General features: G+C 38.6%; 1 protein-coding gene across 2 annotated transcripts in view; it reads left to right on the top strand.

Moving 5' to 3' along the window:
• Positions 1-11,337, top strand: part of ELAVL4 (ELAV like RNA binding protein 4) — a 62,705-nt gene extending 51,368 nt beyond the window's left edge. Inside the window, exons 4-7 of one of the 2 annotated variants that reach the window (XM_075710209.1) lie at positions 4,414-4,567; positions 4,961-5,186; positions 6,574-6,612; positions 11,010-11,337. In XM_075710209.1, the coding sequence (XP_075566324.1) occupies positions 4,414-4,567; positions 4,961-5,186; positions 6,574-6,612; positions 11,010-11,337 (747 nt within the window). Of the gene's footprint in view, positions 1-4,413; positions 4,568-4,960; positions 5,187-6,573; positions 6,613-10,988 lie in introns of both variants that reach the window. The other variant, XM_075710208.1, reaches the window with a different exon arrangement.
• The last annotated feature ends 5,340 nt before the right edge of the window (positions 11,338-16,677 follow it).

Below are 16,677 nucleotides of genomic sequence, written 5' to 3'. Positions count from 1 at the left end.
GACCAGAGGGGGTTTGTGTGTGATTGTTCTGACAAAGCATATAGCTTTCGCAGGAGGGTTTCTTAAATCTGTGCGTTTGCACAAAATTAGGGCATGGACGCAGGCCTGGAAGTGGCTGTGGGGAAATGTCTCTTCTGGTCATAGCCTGTCCTCTGGTGTTAAGCAAATTCTACTTCTGGTTTTGTGTGCGTGTGAAACAAGTGAGACTGCTTATTTACACGTGAAGCTCTTTGAGCAGTTGCGTTAAAGCACTTGCAGTGTGTACCAGTGGAGTAAAAAGCAGCAAGTGAAGGAAGGGTTGTCCCCATTTTATGTGTTTGGACCTCAGGCAGGGAAAAAAAGCAAAGTGACTCACTCCAAAAGTCATGCAAGAAATCCTACATCTCGGTGTGTCACGCAAAGAGACAAAGCAAAGCCTTTCAAAATTATGAAGGTCGCCAAGAAGTTTAGTATTTTTGAATGTTACACAGACTTTTTTGAAAGCTGCCCGGGGAGTCACTTAACACTGACTGCATCTTACCTTCTCGTGGCTGGAGAGGTGTTGCAGGGATTGCGGGTACCATTGGTGGGTGGTTCGGTGGCCTGTGGATGCCTGTGCTGCCATGCAGTACTCTGATTAAAGGCTCCTAACTAGTCTCACGTTCCCCAGGTGAGTAACATTAGATGCAGAGCAAGACTTACCTCTCCTCAGAGACGTTTTGTTTTTGAAAGACATGAGCTGTTAGGTTGCTTTTCAGCAGATGTTTTGACCAGGGCAGGGTGGCTCTGCTGGCAGAGCACGTAGTTTCAGGGAAGGACGATGCCGCTCCACTTTGGAGCAGATGGGAGTTGAGAGGTTATTCTGACTTGCTCCACAAAAAAATTAATTTTGAGAGGAGGCTTCTAGAAATGGACTTAATGTTTGAGAAGTTCAGGATTAGCATATGAGCTGAAGGCATCTCTTAGGATAAGCAGCAGCAAAGTGGTTAAGTGTCAGTGTTTAAATGGTTGCTGTAACATGTCCAGTGCCTTGCCTCTGTAAGACAAATGGGATGCGTTCATGCCTCTGGGTGCCTTTGCTGTGGGCTCTGACTTGGAAAGACCAGACCACTTCAATTTATGTTCTGAAGAGTCTTGAGGTTAGAAATTTTTCAGAAAGTTTTCTACATGGGAAAATGGGTAGGAAATCAATAGGGAAGATAATTACTTTAACTTGGTGATATTTTCTGTGCTCCTGAACAAAAATGTGCATTGCCATGGAAGATATGAAATGCTGGACCTTATGACTCTGCAATAGTGTTTGGAGACAGTGGTGCGGACTCTTAAGAGATGGCAGTTCATACTAAAGAGAAGCCCTTATAAAGGCTAATGTTCAATGTCAGATGAGAAATATCCTAGTAAATGTATTTCATAGTTAGTATATATATTTATAGAAATGAACATTATTGGCCAGCAAGCCATAAAATGAATTGTACAATATTTTATCTTCCTTGGAAACTTGACCAGAGAACTCCTAAGTGATCTTGTACAGTGAAATACACCACCATTGCTCAACCTCCAACTGCCATACAAATGGACAAACATTTTAATGCTGAGAAATGCCTGGGTCAAACAGTAGCTTGCCATACTCCAGTTGATTTATTTGAGTTTCTTGTGGTGGCTAGGATTTCCATATTCTTCTCTTTCTCAGCCCACTATTTCATTACAGGGCGCTAACACTGCCAGGGTTTGGCTGGGGAGAAAAATCATTAAGTGTGAATATAAAGAATTAACGCAGCATCTTCACCTAGTGCTTTGCAGTTTTCAGTGATAAAATGGGAGCTGGTTTTGGCTCCCATTTTAACTTTCACAGCACAAGGAGCTTCTGGTCTGGTGGAGGGTCAGGGTGGGAGCTTTCTTCCTTTGATAGCTAATGCATGGGAAGACATCCCATCCTCAGTGCTAACCGAATAATAGCTTGAAAGCACGATGGTATGGTCTAACCGATCAATTTGTCATTGGCTGACCTGAGAGGGAAGATGAAAAAGATTCAAAAGCAGATAAAAAATTGACATTACTAGCCTTGAGTCTATTCGGCTCACAACCTTTTCTTCCTGATATTAAAGATGGCTGAGTTGCTTTTGGCAGCTTCTTTCTTTGGCTCAGGCTCCCCTGCAACCTGAATGTTTGATTGCAGGAGGAAATAAAAAATAGACCTGAGCAGCGATAGGTGTTTACATGTGCTGTAAGTAGATGGATTTGTGAGTGTGTGCAGTCTCTCCTTCCACGTTGTGTCTGCATGGCCCACAAGAGCAGAGCATTTTCTGTATGTCAAAGTGTATATATATAAAATGTCAGGCACTCAGTGCTCCGGGAAGTAGTGGTTTTTTGCATATCCCAATACTTTTCATCTTCCCTGTAATGTGGCATTTGGTTAATGAATGTGCCAGAGTGAGAAAACCCAAAGGAAACCCCTGGCTGTTTTCCCAGGAACTTTATTAATTTTGCAGCTCTCAGTTTTGAGGAATAGGTAAGGTCCCTACCCCCACTCCAGAGAGGCTCTTAAGTGTTTTTTAAACTGTTATTCCTAAAGTAGGTTAAACTGTAGGTGTCTGAACCCTTACAGGACCCTCTCAAGGTGAGGCATTTGCAGAGCGTAGAGAGAGAGTCTGCTTTTCCAAATGCCCCCAGCACGGGGTATAAATGAGAAGCTACTGATACGAGACTGCCAAACCAAGCATGGTCAGAAACAGTGATTTTCAGCATAGTATCTGTAGGTGAAAGCACTGTGTAGTTATCCCTGTTTTCCCCAAGCACCTGGCTTGATCTTAGTTACATAAAAGCCAAGCGGTGCCATGTGTGTGTTCTGGTCCTGGAGCATCAGAGGGGTGTTTGGGACCAGCGATTAAGTGACTTAAATGCCACATCTCATCAGGAGCTCATGGGCTGTGAGGTCCTAAATCGCTGAGGCACAAAATAGTTTCCACCCCAATATACTTTTCCTGTTCAGTGCTGATCTGGGCACCTGAAGGTTTCTCTGCTCGTTATGTCTGCTTGTGACTTCATGCTGTGCCTGAGCTTGCCTCAGTTGATGCAAATGTTTTATCTAACTTCTTTTTCACATTTCTTTCCCTAAATTTTGCCACCTCCTCTCTCTAGCCTTCTCTGTAAATGTTAGATTTAAAAGGTTATGTACAAACATGTAAGTTATAAAGAAGTTGCCAAAAACCTTAAAATCTAGAATCTTTAGAGCTTGTCTGCTATTATGCAGAGAAGATTGTGGAAGCAAATATTAGTCATTCACATCATTTTCTGTGTTGAGTCAACATCTATTTTTAGGTGCGGAGCACATAGACAACTCTTTGACACATAAAACACATAAAGACATCCATTTGACATCATTTGTGTTTGGGCTAAGGCTCAGGAAGAGAGGAAGACAATTGCTGTGAAAGCATTGTATTCATGATGGGACCCCCCATTTCCTTCCAAGACACATTTTAAGACATGATGTAGGAATGTACTGATCTGTTTATATTTAAATAAATCAAGATGAAGTGCAAAATATTCAGGTTTGGATCCAGTGCTATTTCAGATGTGCTGGAACGTAATTCTTCATGATCTGTGCTGAATACTTGCCATTAGGCTTTATCCAGGAAGTATTTTTATGTTAAATGTGTGTATTCTAAATGTATACATTATTTTTAAAGTGCAGAAGGCTTTTTATGCATATATTGTAATTACAAATCTGATTCAGAGGTAGAAGAGCAGTTGAGAGACTTGATTTAATAATTTTCCAACAGCATACATGCAGCTAGATTTTCTTGTTCGCTTGGTCATAATATTTTATGGTCTGGTTCTGGGCTTATAGTGCAAGGGAACTTCTCGTGATAAATTGCAGATATGACAATGAGTGTCAGTATACAGTTCCCCAAGCAGATGTTCATTTAGTCTAATTTCACCAGTACTTTACTGTTCATCCAGAACAGATCTTGCTAGCTCAGGATGAAAACAGCAAAGAGAGACAGCACAAAAGATCACTCTGCAAATAACCTGATCTGTTTCAGGCACTTGGAGGGGGGAAAGAATAAAACATACTGGAATTTCAGAGTGCTATGTCTGTGCTAAGGTTGTTACATGTTGGATACAGTACATCATCCATACACCCACAGCCCATAGGGGTAAATTTACAAAGCCGTGCGTAGGAAGTTGCACACTGATCTACCTCTGAACAATAGTTATTTTATGTCTGCACTTAACCCTTGCATTTGTTTTTAAGGTCTCTCTAGCTTTTCCTTTGTTCTACCAGCCTTTCCTGGCTTTGTTGGTTGTGCAGAACAGGTAGTGTCTGAACTTGAGGGTTATTGCTTGTGAAAGAACAGAAAGTAATTTGTCTGTTTAAAATGCAAAGGGTGGCTCTAGCTTACTAATACACCTTTCCTTTTCTTTAATCCATAGGTGTCGTATGCCCGTCCAAGTTCAGCATCGATCAGAGATGCGAACTTGTATGTCAGCGGCCTTCCAAAAACAATGACCCAGAAAGAATTAGAGCAGTTATTCTCACAATATGGGCGCATCATCACCTCACGGATTCTGGTTGATCAAGTTACAGGTTAAAAGAAAACTTTTCTTGATACATGCATGTTTTTCTGGAAATGGCAAAATTGTAGATGCTTGCTGGGAGTTGAGTTTTAAGACAATATGACTTTCAGTGTAAATGCAGTACCTGGTTCTCTATAAGCGTAACTGTTTGGAGGCGTAACTGCTGCCTCTTCAATGACAGGTCTTAAAATGCAGAATGGTGTTTACTTAAAATAGTTATATTAAATATGGTGGGGGCTGATTTTGGGGAACACAGCTGGGGAAGGTCATTTTTCTTTATAGGACTTCCTTTAATTTGCAAGCTGTGTATTCTGTGAAGTCAAAACCAACATTTAGTTTGTTTGTTTCATAGATGAGGCTGTTGCTACAAATATTCATCTGATCGCATGTTTTTACTTCCCAGGGGTTTCTCGAGGTGTGGGATTTATCCGTTTTGATAAGAGAATAGAGGCAGAAGAAGCCATAAAGGGACTAAATGGCCAGAAGCCTAGTGGTGCTACAGAACCAATTACTGTGAAGTTTGCCAATAACCCCAGCCAGAAGACAAGCCAGGCACTCCTTTCACAGCTGTATCAGTCTCCCAACAGACGCTACCCTGGACCACTTCACCACCAGGCTCAGAGATTCAGGTAATTACCTGGAAAAGAACCGAAGTTCCACCAGTGATGACAATGTGGGGCAGGTGCTGCGCAGGAAAATATGCTTTAGTTGCGTAGGCTGACCTGATTTTCTTTGTAAAATTAAATATTCTTTCCTGGAGAATGAGGAGGAAAATCTGCTGACAGCAGTAGTCATGTTGTATTTACTAAAACAGCTGAAGTACTGTACAATCAGATCTCATGAAGTCTCATAGAAAAAGGGAGGACAGAATAGAGTTACACTGATAATCAAATGAGCAGTGACTATCCTGTTCTTTCTCATTTTTTTTAGTAATGCTTTTATTTTCTGCTGTATTATTACAGTTTTGATGCAGCTTAGACTTTGATGTTAATGACAGTGGATTGGTAGCAGGAAGAAAGCTGAGTCTGTTCCAGTCAGCAGCAGTATCATTAAATTTATTAGCCCGAGATATCTGCTCTCAGTATAAAGAGACCTTGTATTAGTCTTTAGTGTGAGTCTTCAGATATTTTCCGGGATGTTTTATGCTTTGTGTTCTGCATATACTGTTTCCATCTGTTATGTAAGCCAGAGTTAGCAATACATGATGTTCACATTACTTTTATATTTGATAATAGTTTTCTAGGCAACCTAGTATTCAAATAAAAAGCCTGTCTTCAAAAAAAGAGAACTTGGACATACTTGCATAACTGAGTTGCATATTGGCTTTATAGAATTATTCAAAAGTAATTTTAGTCTTTCAGTGATGAAAAGTGCAAATGAATTAAAGATCATTAAAAAAAGTCAGTCATCAGATACATTAGATTTACACTTGGTTTTGTGTCTTTGGCACGCAGCTGTGTCCATTGAGGTTATCGCTGAATCATTCCATGGATAGAAGGACTTTAGTGTGCTCCCATGGAAAGCAGATGATTATGTTTTGCAAAATTTGGTGGTCATTTAGATTGACGTATCATGACTAAATATATGTAACATACAGAGAATGTGTTATGTTAAAGCAGTTAGAATCAAGAATTTTTCCAGTTCCAGCAATTTTGAACTGTAACATTTTATTTCAAAGTTAACTGTGTAAGGTGAACAGTTGAATTATTTGCAAAAATTTCATACTGTCTAAAAAAGACAAATCAGAAATGGATTTTTTTAAAAAAACCAAACCCTGGAAATGAAGGTTTTCTCTAAGACTGTAGACAAGTTAAAAATTACTTTAAATGCTGTGGTGGAAATTTAAGCACAACCTCAGACTTAACAAAGCAGGCTGGGAGTTGTTAGGCTCCTTAGATGTGTGGGAAACTTGTTGAACGTTTCTTCTTTGAAAATGGAACACTATTAATAATAGTTCCATTGAGCGATCTTGCCATCTGTGAGACATTAACCCAAAGACCCTCCTTCTCTTTTCAGGCTGGACAATTTGCTTAATATGGCCTATGGCGTAAAGAGGTAATTAGAATTCCACAGATTGCCAGATGTCCGTGTTGGCACAGATTGGTGCTACAATTTATTTTTTTTAATTCACTAACTTTATTTTTTTAATTCCTTCTTTTCTTCCACCAGCATGTCAAATTCTTTTTAAGTTTGGACTTCAGTTGGTTTTGTTACTTTAAAGGCCACACACGCAAATTCTGTGGGTTTTTTCAACCCTTTTTTTTTTTATTTACAGGTGGGCTTCTGAAATGGTTTAGGTGCAACAGCTACAAGCATTCAAACTGCAGTTGTCCTGCTAAATGACACTTTTTCCAGAATCAGAACTCTTAAGTTTTTAACTAATCTCCAATCTGATAATGGAAAATTTAAGTCAAAAATAGAATTACACTGCTGTTGTCTAAATCTCACAGTTAAGACCTTTCTACTCATCTGGCTTCACAAGTTTGACTTGAAAATATAGCTGCGTGCACCTTAATCAGCCCTAAGTTTCTTTTGTTACAGGTTTAATACTTTGAAATTTTCTCAGTGCTTGAGATTTTTTTTTTTGTTTAAAATATCTCTGTTTGTTCGTGTGTATGTGCACGCATGTGTGGAAGTTCGGCTGATTTGTAAACATTTATGCTGTTTCATGAGTATGTTCAATGTTTGATCTGATAGCTGAAATGAGTTGACGTGTTGTTAGTGTTTCTTCTAATGGCACACATCAACGCCAAGTGAACCTTACAGCAAAATAAAGGTGTAGTCTTATTCCTGATGTTACCATAAGATGTACAGCCATCCCCCACAACTAAGATGAGAAAATACTTCTTAATCTTCTGAAATGGTCTACTCGCCACATTTGAAAATTATTTGAGCTTTTTTTAAAGCTCACCCTGTAAAATGGTATGGTAAGTATATCTTTACACTAGCTAGTAGTGGACAGTAACATGGGTTTTAATTGCTTCCACAGTAGCTATCATACAAATCACAAATCTTAAGACTGCCTCTGGTTTTACTATTATGTTTGTAAGTAGTGTATCTTCCCAGAAACACTACTTCTGGTGTTGATTAGTACATTTGTTACATTCGTGATGTCAGAACTTACCACCTGATTTTATCACACACCACTTCTCCTATGTTCTACTGTCTCATTTGTTTTTTGATAAATTGCCAAAAACATGGCAAAACTCTCAGCCTCAAGTATCTGTCAGGTACAAGTCAGTGTCAGAAGGATGGGTTTGTTCTGGGAATTTTCCCTGGGTTTGCTGCTGCTTTCCCTGGAATTGGACTGGTGTGTGGTGCAGGACAAACAGGGCTTAGTCCAAATTAGTGAGGGTTTGAATTCTGATTTCCTATGACCTACAGAGGGGAAAAAGAGAACTTATCTTTTTAGGTTATGCATATGTTTTCTTGCTATTCAGAGTCTGCAATGTTAGTCTTAAATTACAACGGGTTTTTTTAAGTTGTTTTGTAGGCATCTTACATTAGTTGTCTCTTTCTAGCAAATCTTGAAAACTTGTACTTGCACTAGCCAACCCTGTACTTACAGGCGTAGGGTCACCAAAAAAAATACTGTATTGATAAAAATTTCTGAAACCGCCTCTGAAGCGTCCATAGTGTAGTGTTCTTGGGTTTAGGGGTCAGTTCGTTCTTTCCCCATGTTAATTGTGGTGCTGATGGAAAACAAGACATGCTGATGTGGAAAACAGGTTTTATTGACACTAATTTCAGATCACTTCCTAGTAGCAGAGCTACTTACGTAATAGGTTATCTTGTATTTGTGTCAATACATTTGCACTAGTTTCTTGGATTTACAGCAGCTCCTGTGCTCATGGTACATAAATAGTTGAAAGCTGCATAGTTCCTAAAGGTTTTCAGGGAGAAGCTGCTCTCCAGTGAACTGTATGAAACTTTAACCCTTTACATCATGCAGCATTCCCTAAATGCAAAACTTTATAACATAGTGTGTGACATGCACAGCTTTGCATTGTACAGATTTTGCAATAACATCACTTGCAGGGTAGCGTATACATTAACTTCATGTTAAATTTAAACATTGCAGAAAAGGAGTGTTTGCAGGCTTACATATGTTACTAGCAGAGTTGTCACTTGTCAGCCATGAGCTTAAAGTCCCATCTTCCAAATTTCAAAAGAAGTTGAAGGTGTTGGCTTGTACAAGCTCTCTGTCCTGGCTGCCTTATTTACAATTCCACATATGGTGGAAGGAGCAGTATAAATTGGCCTTGTCCAGCCATCTTTGTTTTCAGCAGCTGGGGAAATACCATGGATTAGAGCCATGCTGAACCCTTATGATAATGTTACTAGTTTCAGTATGCAGGAGAGACACTAAAAGATGCTGAGAGCGGGATTTGCAAAAGTGAAGTTCAGTCAGAAAATTGCCAGGTATTTCTAATAAACTGTCTGCAAAACCTGTATGTATGTTTGACGATCCCATGCTGTGAGGATTTGTGAACTGCTCATTTATAGCATAGCTACACCCCAGTGATGTTTATCAGCTTAAGATGTATATTCCAAGTGTCTTTTTTTTTTGCTTGAATATGCATATAAAGTGCCATCAAGAGTCAACAGAATGGTGAGCAGCCATCAAGTGTGTAGTTTCTTTTATGGTTATTTAATATACAGTGCATAATATTGTGCAGATTGCTAAATGTGTGTGGAAATATTACCAGTGTAAAAGGAGAAGTTTTGGAGAGCACAAGAGCTCACTCAGCAGCACTGAGTCCCCCCCTCCATTCCCTCAGTCATCACTCAGAAAATCCTGAGGAATTATTATTCAGTTCTGGTATTAAATCTCATCATATTGAAGGTACATGTGAAACCGGATTTTTATTAAGAAGTTTCCTCTGTGCAGTTGTTATTTTAAAACATATCCCAAAGTGTAGCTTCAGAAAGCATGTCACTTTTTTCAAACTGATGAAAGGAAAATTATGTTGATCCTGAGGGCTGATACTGCTTAACATCTTCATTAATAACGTGAGTCACGGGCTGCGATGCGTCCTCCTTGCGTTCATGGGTGACACTAAATTGGTGAGGGAGCAGGGGCAGGCACTGTGCTGTTGGCCACAGCTGCCACTGGGGAGATGCTGACAAGCTGGAGGAATGTGGTGAAATTCAGAAAAGGCGAATGTAGAGTTTAGCCCCGACTGCTGTCTTCAGCTATCTACAAGCGGCATTAGAAGGAAGATGAAGCTGAGCTCTTCTCATGGGTCAACTGCAAAAGGACAAGAGTCAACAGTAACAGGTTGCAGCAGGGGAAATTCAGCTGAGTATAAGGGAAGATCATTACAGTGAGGGTGGTGGAGCCCTGGAGCCAGGGGCTTTAGCAGTGGAGTTCCCATCCTTGGAGACTTTCAAAACTTTCCTCTGTAAGGCCATGAGCAGCAGATCTAATCGGAGAAGTTAGCCTTGCTTCAAGCTGGAGATTGATCAGATGGCCTCCATAGATCCTGTCCAGCCTGTATTATTCTACAGTAGTTCTGTGTTCGTAATCGCACTACCTGGCTTTAGCTTCCATGTTTAAGTTCGGAAGTTAAAATTCAGATGTTTAAGTTAGGAAAACAGGTCCCAAAAGACAATGTGGGGGAAGTTAGGGTGCTATATTAGATTTCTAGGAGCTTGTCTCTCCATGTTGACTGTCTGAAGAACCTAAGAGCCTGTCATGGACACGAAGTCTCACAGTATGAAGGTATTAGTTGACATGCTCATTAATTATATTTATGCACTGTTTTACTTACTCTACAGTCGCTGCATAAATCTTCTTTAATATGTGGCCAGCATTGGGACTTTTTTTATTAACTGGATTTTTTCCCAGTGTATGTCAGTTAAGGACTATGTTAGGAGGAGAATTAAAATCTACCACTTAGATGTCTCTGAATGAATAGTATTTTTAGCTGAAGAGGCTACTTTTACAGCTGAATCCTGACAATAGCATTTCATATTAATCCCTTAAAATAAGTCTTGAAGTTTGGGGTTTGGTTTCTCCTTTTTTTTTCAGTGGCAACTAGTAAAAAGTAAAGCATTAGATCTCCATTGCCCTGAAACTGCATTATTTTAGTGATGGGAATGAGTGGCAAATTCCTACAGGCCTCTTTAAATGAACTCTAATTGATAGCAGCATGTGCAGGCCCTTTTTGACTTAGATTGTCCTTAACTGTTTCTTTTATTAGATCTTCGTATACATGTAAGTAGGGCTTATCCTTGAAGGGAGATGCATTTATGCCCAGATTGGTCTGGGTTTTTTGGTACAGCTTCCTTCCACTTAGGTAGCAATTAGACACCAAGGGTGGCTGTGTAGTCATCTTCCAGGGATAGGATCAAGAACTTCATTAACATTGGCTTATTGTAAAGTCTTGGTTCCATGTAGTTTGTGCCAAGAGATATATTTAGAATAGACCCCTCTTTTTACTTGGTAGGTTTTCTCCGATCACAATTGATGGTATGACGAGCCTTGTCGGAATGAATATCCCTGGTCACACTGGGACTGGATGGTGCATCTTCGTCTACAACTTGTCTCCTGACTCGGATGAGAGCGTGCTGTGGCAGTTGTTTGGTCCCTTTGGAGCAGTCAATAATGTCAAGGTGATCCGTGATTTCAACACCAACAAGTGCAAGGGATTTGGCTTTGTCACCATGACCAACTACGACGAAGCTGCCATGGCGATTGCCAGCCTTAATGGATACCGTTTAGGAGACAGAGTATTGCAAGTTTCCTTTAAAACCAATAAAACCCACAAATCCTGAATTTCATATCCTTACTTACTAAAATATATATATATAAATATATATACGAACAAAACAAAACAAAAAAAAAACTCTTCAAGGCTTATATTCAACCATGGACTTTATAAGCCAGTGTTGCCTAAGTATTAAAACATTGGATATCCTGTGAGGAACAGGAAAGGATTTTATAATGCTTAGAGAAAAAAAAAAACTTTGATGCATTGAATGTTCTTTCATAGCTGTCGTTGTTGAATATAATATACATAGATAACAATGTGCAGGGATTTTTACCCGGCCAGCTAGTTTTACTACCTTCCTTGAAGGTGGGTCTTTTTAAGATGACCATTCACTCATTTGAAAAAATAATAAAACAAAAACAATTTTTACAAACTAATGGGATTAAAAGCGAGAAAAAAGGTTTTTGTTTTCTTTTCTTTTTTTCAAAACATTGATTGAATCAGATTGGTAAACCCCCCACAAAAATTAAAGAGGAACAATAAAAATTGCAAAAAGAACAACATAATTTTGCAACTTTTTTTATTTTTCCTTTTTTCTTTTGTATCATGTGAACTAAACAGTCTTCTGTTAGGGAATGGGGTAAAGGGGGATACCTGATGACATAACAATTTAAATAACATTAACAATGTTGCCAAAGAGGTGGTCTCTTTGCTGAAAATGGGTTTCAAGAAAAATCTATTTTTATAAAATATAAAGAATTTTTACAAGAGAATCTGGATTTGAGAAAAAAATATTTTGACTGGCTAATTTAGGGGAAATTGACAACTTTGTCATGTTCATACTGCACTGGTAACTTTTTAGAGATCAAGATGTGTGTTTTAAACTGGATTAGTAGATTGTTTTTTGAAGGATGGGCTACAAACAGATGATCTTCGTATCTTTTCATAGCATGTAATAAAAATATTAAATACAGTACGGGAGAGTGTTCTTCCCAGGCACGCAGTTACCCACAGTCAAAACCCAAAAGCAAGGAGATGAGTTGCAAGACGGTTTTTCTTTAAGTCATCAGTATGGGATATCAGCAGAACAAAAGTTAAAAAAAATTAATTTTTTGATCAAAAACTTCCTTGGTTTGAGCAGTAGGTGCTACAAAATTATTTACATATCTTAGTATCATAGTTAAATGTAATGTGTTTAGAAAAAATACATTTGCTTTAAATTTGTTAAGAATTTTCAAATTCACTTTATAGCCCAAGCTAATATAATTGGGCTGTGTTGGCACATTTGGAACACTGTTTATGTTGCTTGAAACACTTATTTATTTAATTGCCGATGTGATGCATATGGCCAAAATCAAATATAGCTAGTTTGGCTAGTCTACTTATTTGTTTACTTAAACTATGGGAAGAAGCATATTATTGTGTCATTTTGTTGTGTGTGTATGTGTATATATAATATAAATATATATATATATAAAGTTATTTTTTCTTTTGGTTAATTTATTATAAGTTGTAACACTTTGCTAGTTTTGTTTGTATATGTCTTAAAATGTTTTCTTATGATACTTAAGTGACAGAGGTATCAAGGTAACTTGTGTAGAAATATTGTTTGATATATTGTCATGTTTGTTGTGAATATTTTTTCTTACTGCACAGTAGAAAAGAAAACAACTGGGTCTTTATTTTAATGTAATTCAGATTGGGGAAAACAGAGCTAAGGGAACAAAATGACTGAGGGGGTGCTCTCCCATGTCCAGTGCACTGATCATTTTAGTATGTTTGTGCTTTGTACGGTTATATATTTAAAACAAAAAAGGGTCATGCTCTTCCCTGAGTACTAGAAACAGTTACTCGCTATGCATAATCTAGTTGATAGTTAAATTTGCTATTGCTTTTCTTGTCTTGTTATATAAAATCTTTTCAATACAAGTTTAGTCTTAATGGTAATAAAACGTTATGGTTATTTATAACTTGTGCTTATTTTGTGCATTTTTTCCATGCTATACCCACTAACTGCATGTAGACTAAGTATTGTTTTTTCACACTGAAGAGGCAAACTTTTGTAGTAGACAAATAACTAAAGCAAAGGCTGCATCATAATTTTATCAGTTTTTTACTTTAACAATGTTAGATTTTAGTTTAAAGGAACACTCATTCAATGTTCAGGGAAACCTTTATACATCATCTGCTATGAATGAGCGCAGTTTGCTGGGAAAGTTTTGATGCATTTGCTAAGCATTAGTGGGGAAGGCATGTCAGAATCTTTTCTCTACGATGTGTTTTACTATCTGAATAATAATAATAATTTAAAAAAATCTTTCTTAGGACCAGGCAGTTGTATACTTTAGTTATAATGAATGACTTCATGTTAACCTTGCTAGTTTAGATCATTTCTGAGGGAAAGTATTGTAAATGTTTTTTTCATAACCTTGTTGTGTTTGAATTATTTGTACTTTAATTGTCCAGACAATAAATGAAAGTGTGTAGAATGGCTATGGACTTTCCACCTTTTTAACTGTGTTCAGATGTTTTAGTAACCCCAGCCGCACCTCAAATGAGGTAGATGTTAGAGTCTGATTTCAGAAGCAAGGTCTTCAGGAGAGAAACGGACTAGTCAAACCAGGTTGAGCATATTCATTATTTCTTTTTCCTTCTGAAGGTTAGCAAGAATTGGCCATTTAATTTAAAATGTTGAACACCAAATACCAAACTGTAACTGTATTTATTTGAATGTGGAAGATACTGAAGGATTTCTACTATATACAGTATTTTTACACAATGAAAATACTAACTCAGTCAATATCAACACTTAACAAAAGTAGCAAGCAAGTTTTGGCGTTAATACAGTTTTTAAGCCATCATTTAGTTGGACTTTTCTATGAATATGCTATGAATGTCATGCAATATGAAACAGTGTACATATTATCTGCTGTACAACAGTATATATGATCACATTCCAAATTTGATTCTTTTCACCATGTGTTATAACTTAGAGTTGCTACTTCTTTCAGTTGACTTGTTTGAATCCCATTAATACAAATATTCACTTCATGTTTATGTTCTGTAACATTCACTAATTGAAAATATGTACCTTGTAAAACTGCAGCATTGAATTTCGTAACTGAGATTAGGAGAACTATATCAGAGGGCTGGATGGACTGTGTGGTTCTTCAGCTCCTTCACTTACTAATAAACTCGTGTTTTTGTGAGATTAAGTTACCCTGTTGGTCATAATAATTAATTTCAGGCCACAGAATGAGTTTGTTCTTAAATTTACAGCTTGCTTAATTTGTCCTTAAATCAACCGTACCATTCCATAGTAAAGTACAGAAGTTAATTTTGCTCTGAAAAACATCATCCTTCCATCTACCTATATATATGTATATACACACACTTCTGATGATATACATATATACATACACTTCACAACATAGTGTAACGCGCATCAGCCCATTTTTAAAAAAAACTGCACTTTCCATTTAAGAAAGAACGGTACTAAATAGTGTTTGTTAGAACACTATCTACATTATAGCATTTGTTAGGTTCATTGCCTAATTTTTTTCTGTCCTTTCTTCTGTGTACCTTAGACTGTCAGAAAAGTAGTCAGATGAAAATCTCCGTACAGTCTAGATGCTCTTAAGACAGAAATGTGACTGTACACACTGGCATTTTGCTGTCAACTTCAGAGAGGCCAGATTTGATCCTGGTTATTTCCTGACTTCCACTTAAAGGTTGGCTACTGATCTTCTACATCCCATTCATGTAAGGTACCTACTTCTCTATTCCATACAGCTTGTATTGGTGAGCTGTGTGGAAGCTCACATACACACGTAACGTAAGAGAAAAGACTCTGCCAGTTTTAAGGATCTGGTATGTAAAGTTCAGTCCCCCATTTGAGAGTATCACAAATGTACTTTTATCCAGCATAGGCACAGGTGGGCCCTTGGTTCACTACACTGCCCTATGCAAGTGTTTTTTACAAAGTCTTACTGAAACACAAATTTCTGCCCAGCTGGGATCAGAACCAAATTCCACTAACACTCATTCAAAGTAATCAAGTTTTATATTTTTTTTCCTGAAAGGGTAATCACTCTTTTGGCAATTAGTAAGTCTGCTGCATAAATGGAAAATCACCTGGGGGAGGGCATTTCAAGTGCATTCACTTTATATTCCACTTCAGCCTGCCTTGGGCACAGTAATGGGCTTTGAATGAACAGAGAAGGGAGTGTATATTGAAAATGATGGCTGGCATATTCAAGACAGCAGTGAGCTACTCCTAAATTTTTGCTGAGGGAAGTCAGCCTACCTAGTGACACTGAATTTGTAGCAACCAAATGCAGACAGATACTCTAGTGCTATTAATGGTTTCCATTGGGATGGTTGGGGAGTGGGGGCTGGATGCACCACACCTCGTGGAGGCTGCTGCCTGGGTACTTGAATCAGCCTCAGGGATAATAATGGGGAGAGGTACACATCCAGAAGGTGCCCTGGGGAACCCCTTTCTCCATCACCTGTAGCAGGAGCCAGGCAGGGCTGTTAACTTGCACATCTTGCTTAACATGACCACAGATAGATGAAGTAAAGCCAGGTCAGCATGGGATGACAGAAAAGATTTGCTCCATGCCCTGGAGATCTTACAGGCTGAGCTCACTGCACAGAAGTAATTCATTGTACATAAAGAGCAAAATGAAAGATCAAATCCAGCATAACTTTACAAAAGCTCTGACATCTCAGACTAATCCGGTATATCTCTCCTAAAAATAACTGCCTCCTTAAACCCAGAAGCTGTGATGGAACCAATCCAGCTGAGCTTCAGTAACTCATAAGGGGGCAGTCACTTGGGGGCAAACAGGAACTTCTGCAGGAAGGAAACAAAAAGCAGCAACCACACACAAAGACGCATACGTGCCCCGTGGGGTGCTGCTTCTGGGCATTGCTGCAGTGTAGCCTCCTGGCCCCATGCTAAGGAAATCGCTTTCATCCCAGGTACATCGGGGTGGCACCTTCAACAACCAGAACGGGCAATTCCCAGAAATGCTGTATGCCACTCTGGTGTGCTCGAGAAATTCAAACAGGACTGTGTGTGGTAAGGCTACCGGGATGATCAGGAGAATGGAAGCTTACTCCACAAAGAGTCACTGAACTTAAATTGTTTTTGTTCCCACAAACCCCAAACCTACCTTTCAAAAAACCTGTTCCCTGTAAATCTACCAGGGATAAGCATTAGAAAGGGCTGTAGGAAGGCAAGTGACCAAAAGGATGGGTTGTACAAAGGCAAACTAGTTTGACTCGCCCACAATTGAAGACAAGAAATCAGACTGGTTCTTGCTGTCTATCAGATTAGCAATTTTCTGAAATACTCTCAGTAGAAATAACTGGGAAGATGGGAACACGGATACACATA

The sequence above is a fragment of the Pelecanus crispus genome, chromosome 5, assembly GCF_030463565.1.
Source record: "Pelecanus crispus isolate bPelCri1 chromosome 5, bPelCri1.pri, whole genome shotgun sequence".
Lineage (NCBI taxonomy): Eukaryota > Metazoa > Chordata > Aves > Pelecaniformes > Pelecanidae > Pelecanus > Pelecanus crispus.
Note: the sequence above shows the minus strand (reverse complement) of the source record. Positions and strands in the feature narration are given on the sequence as shown.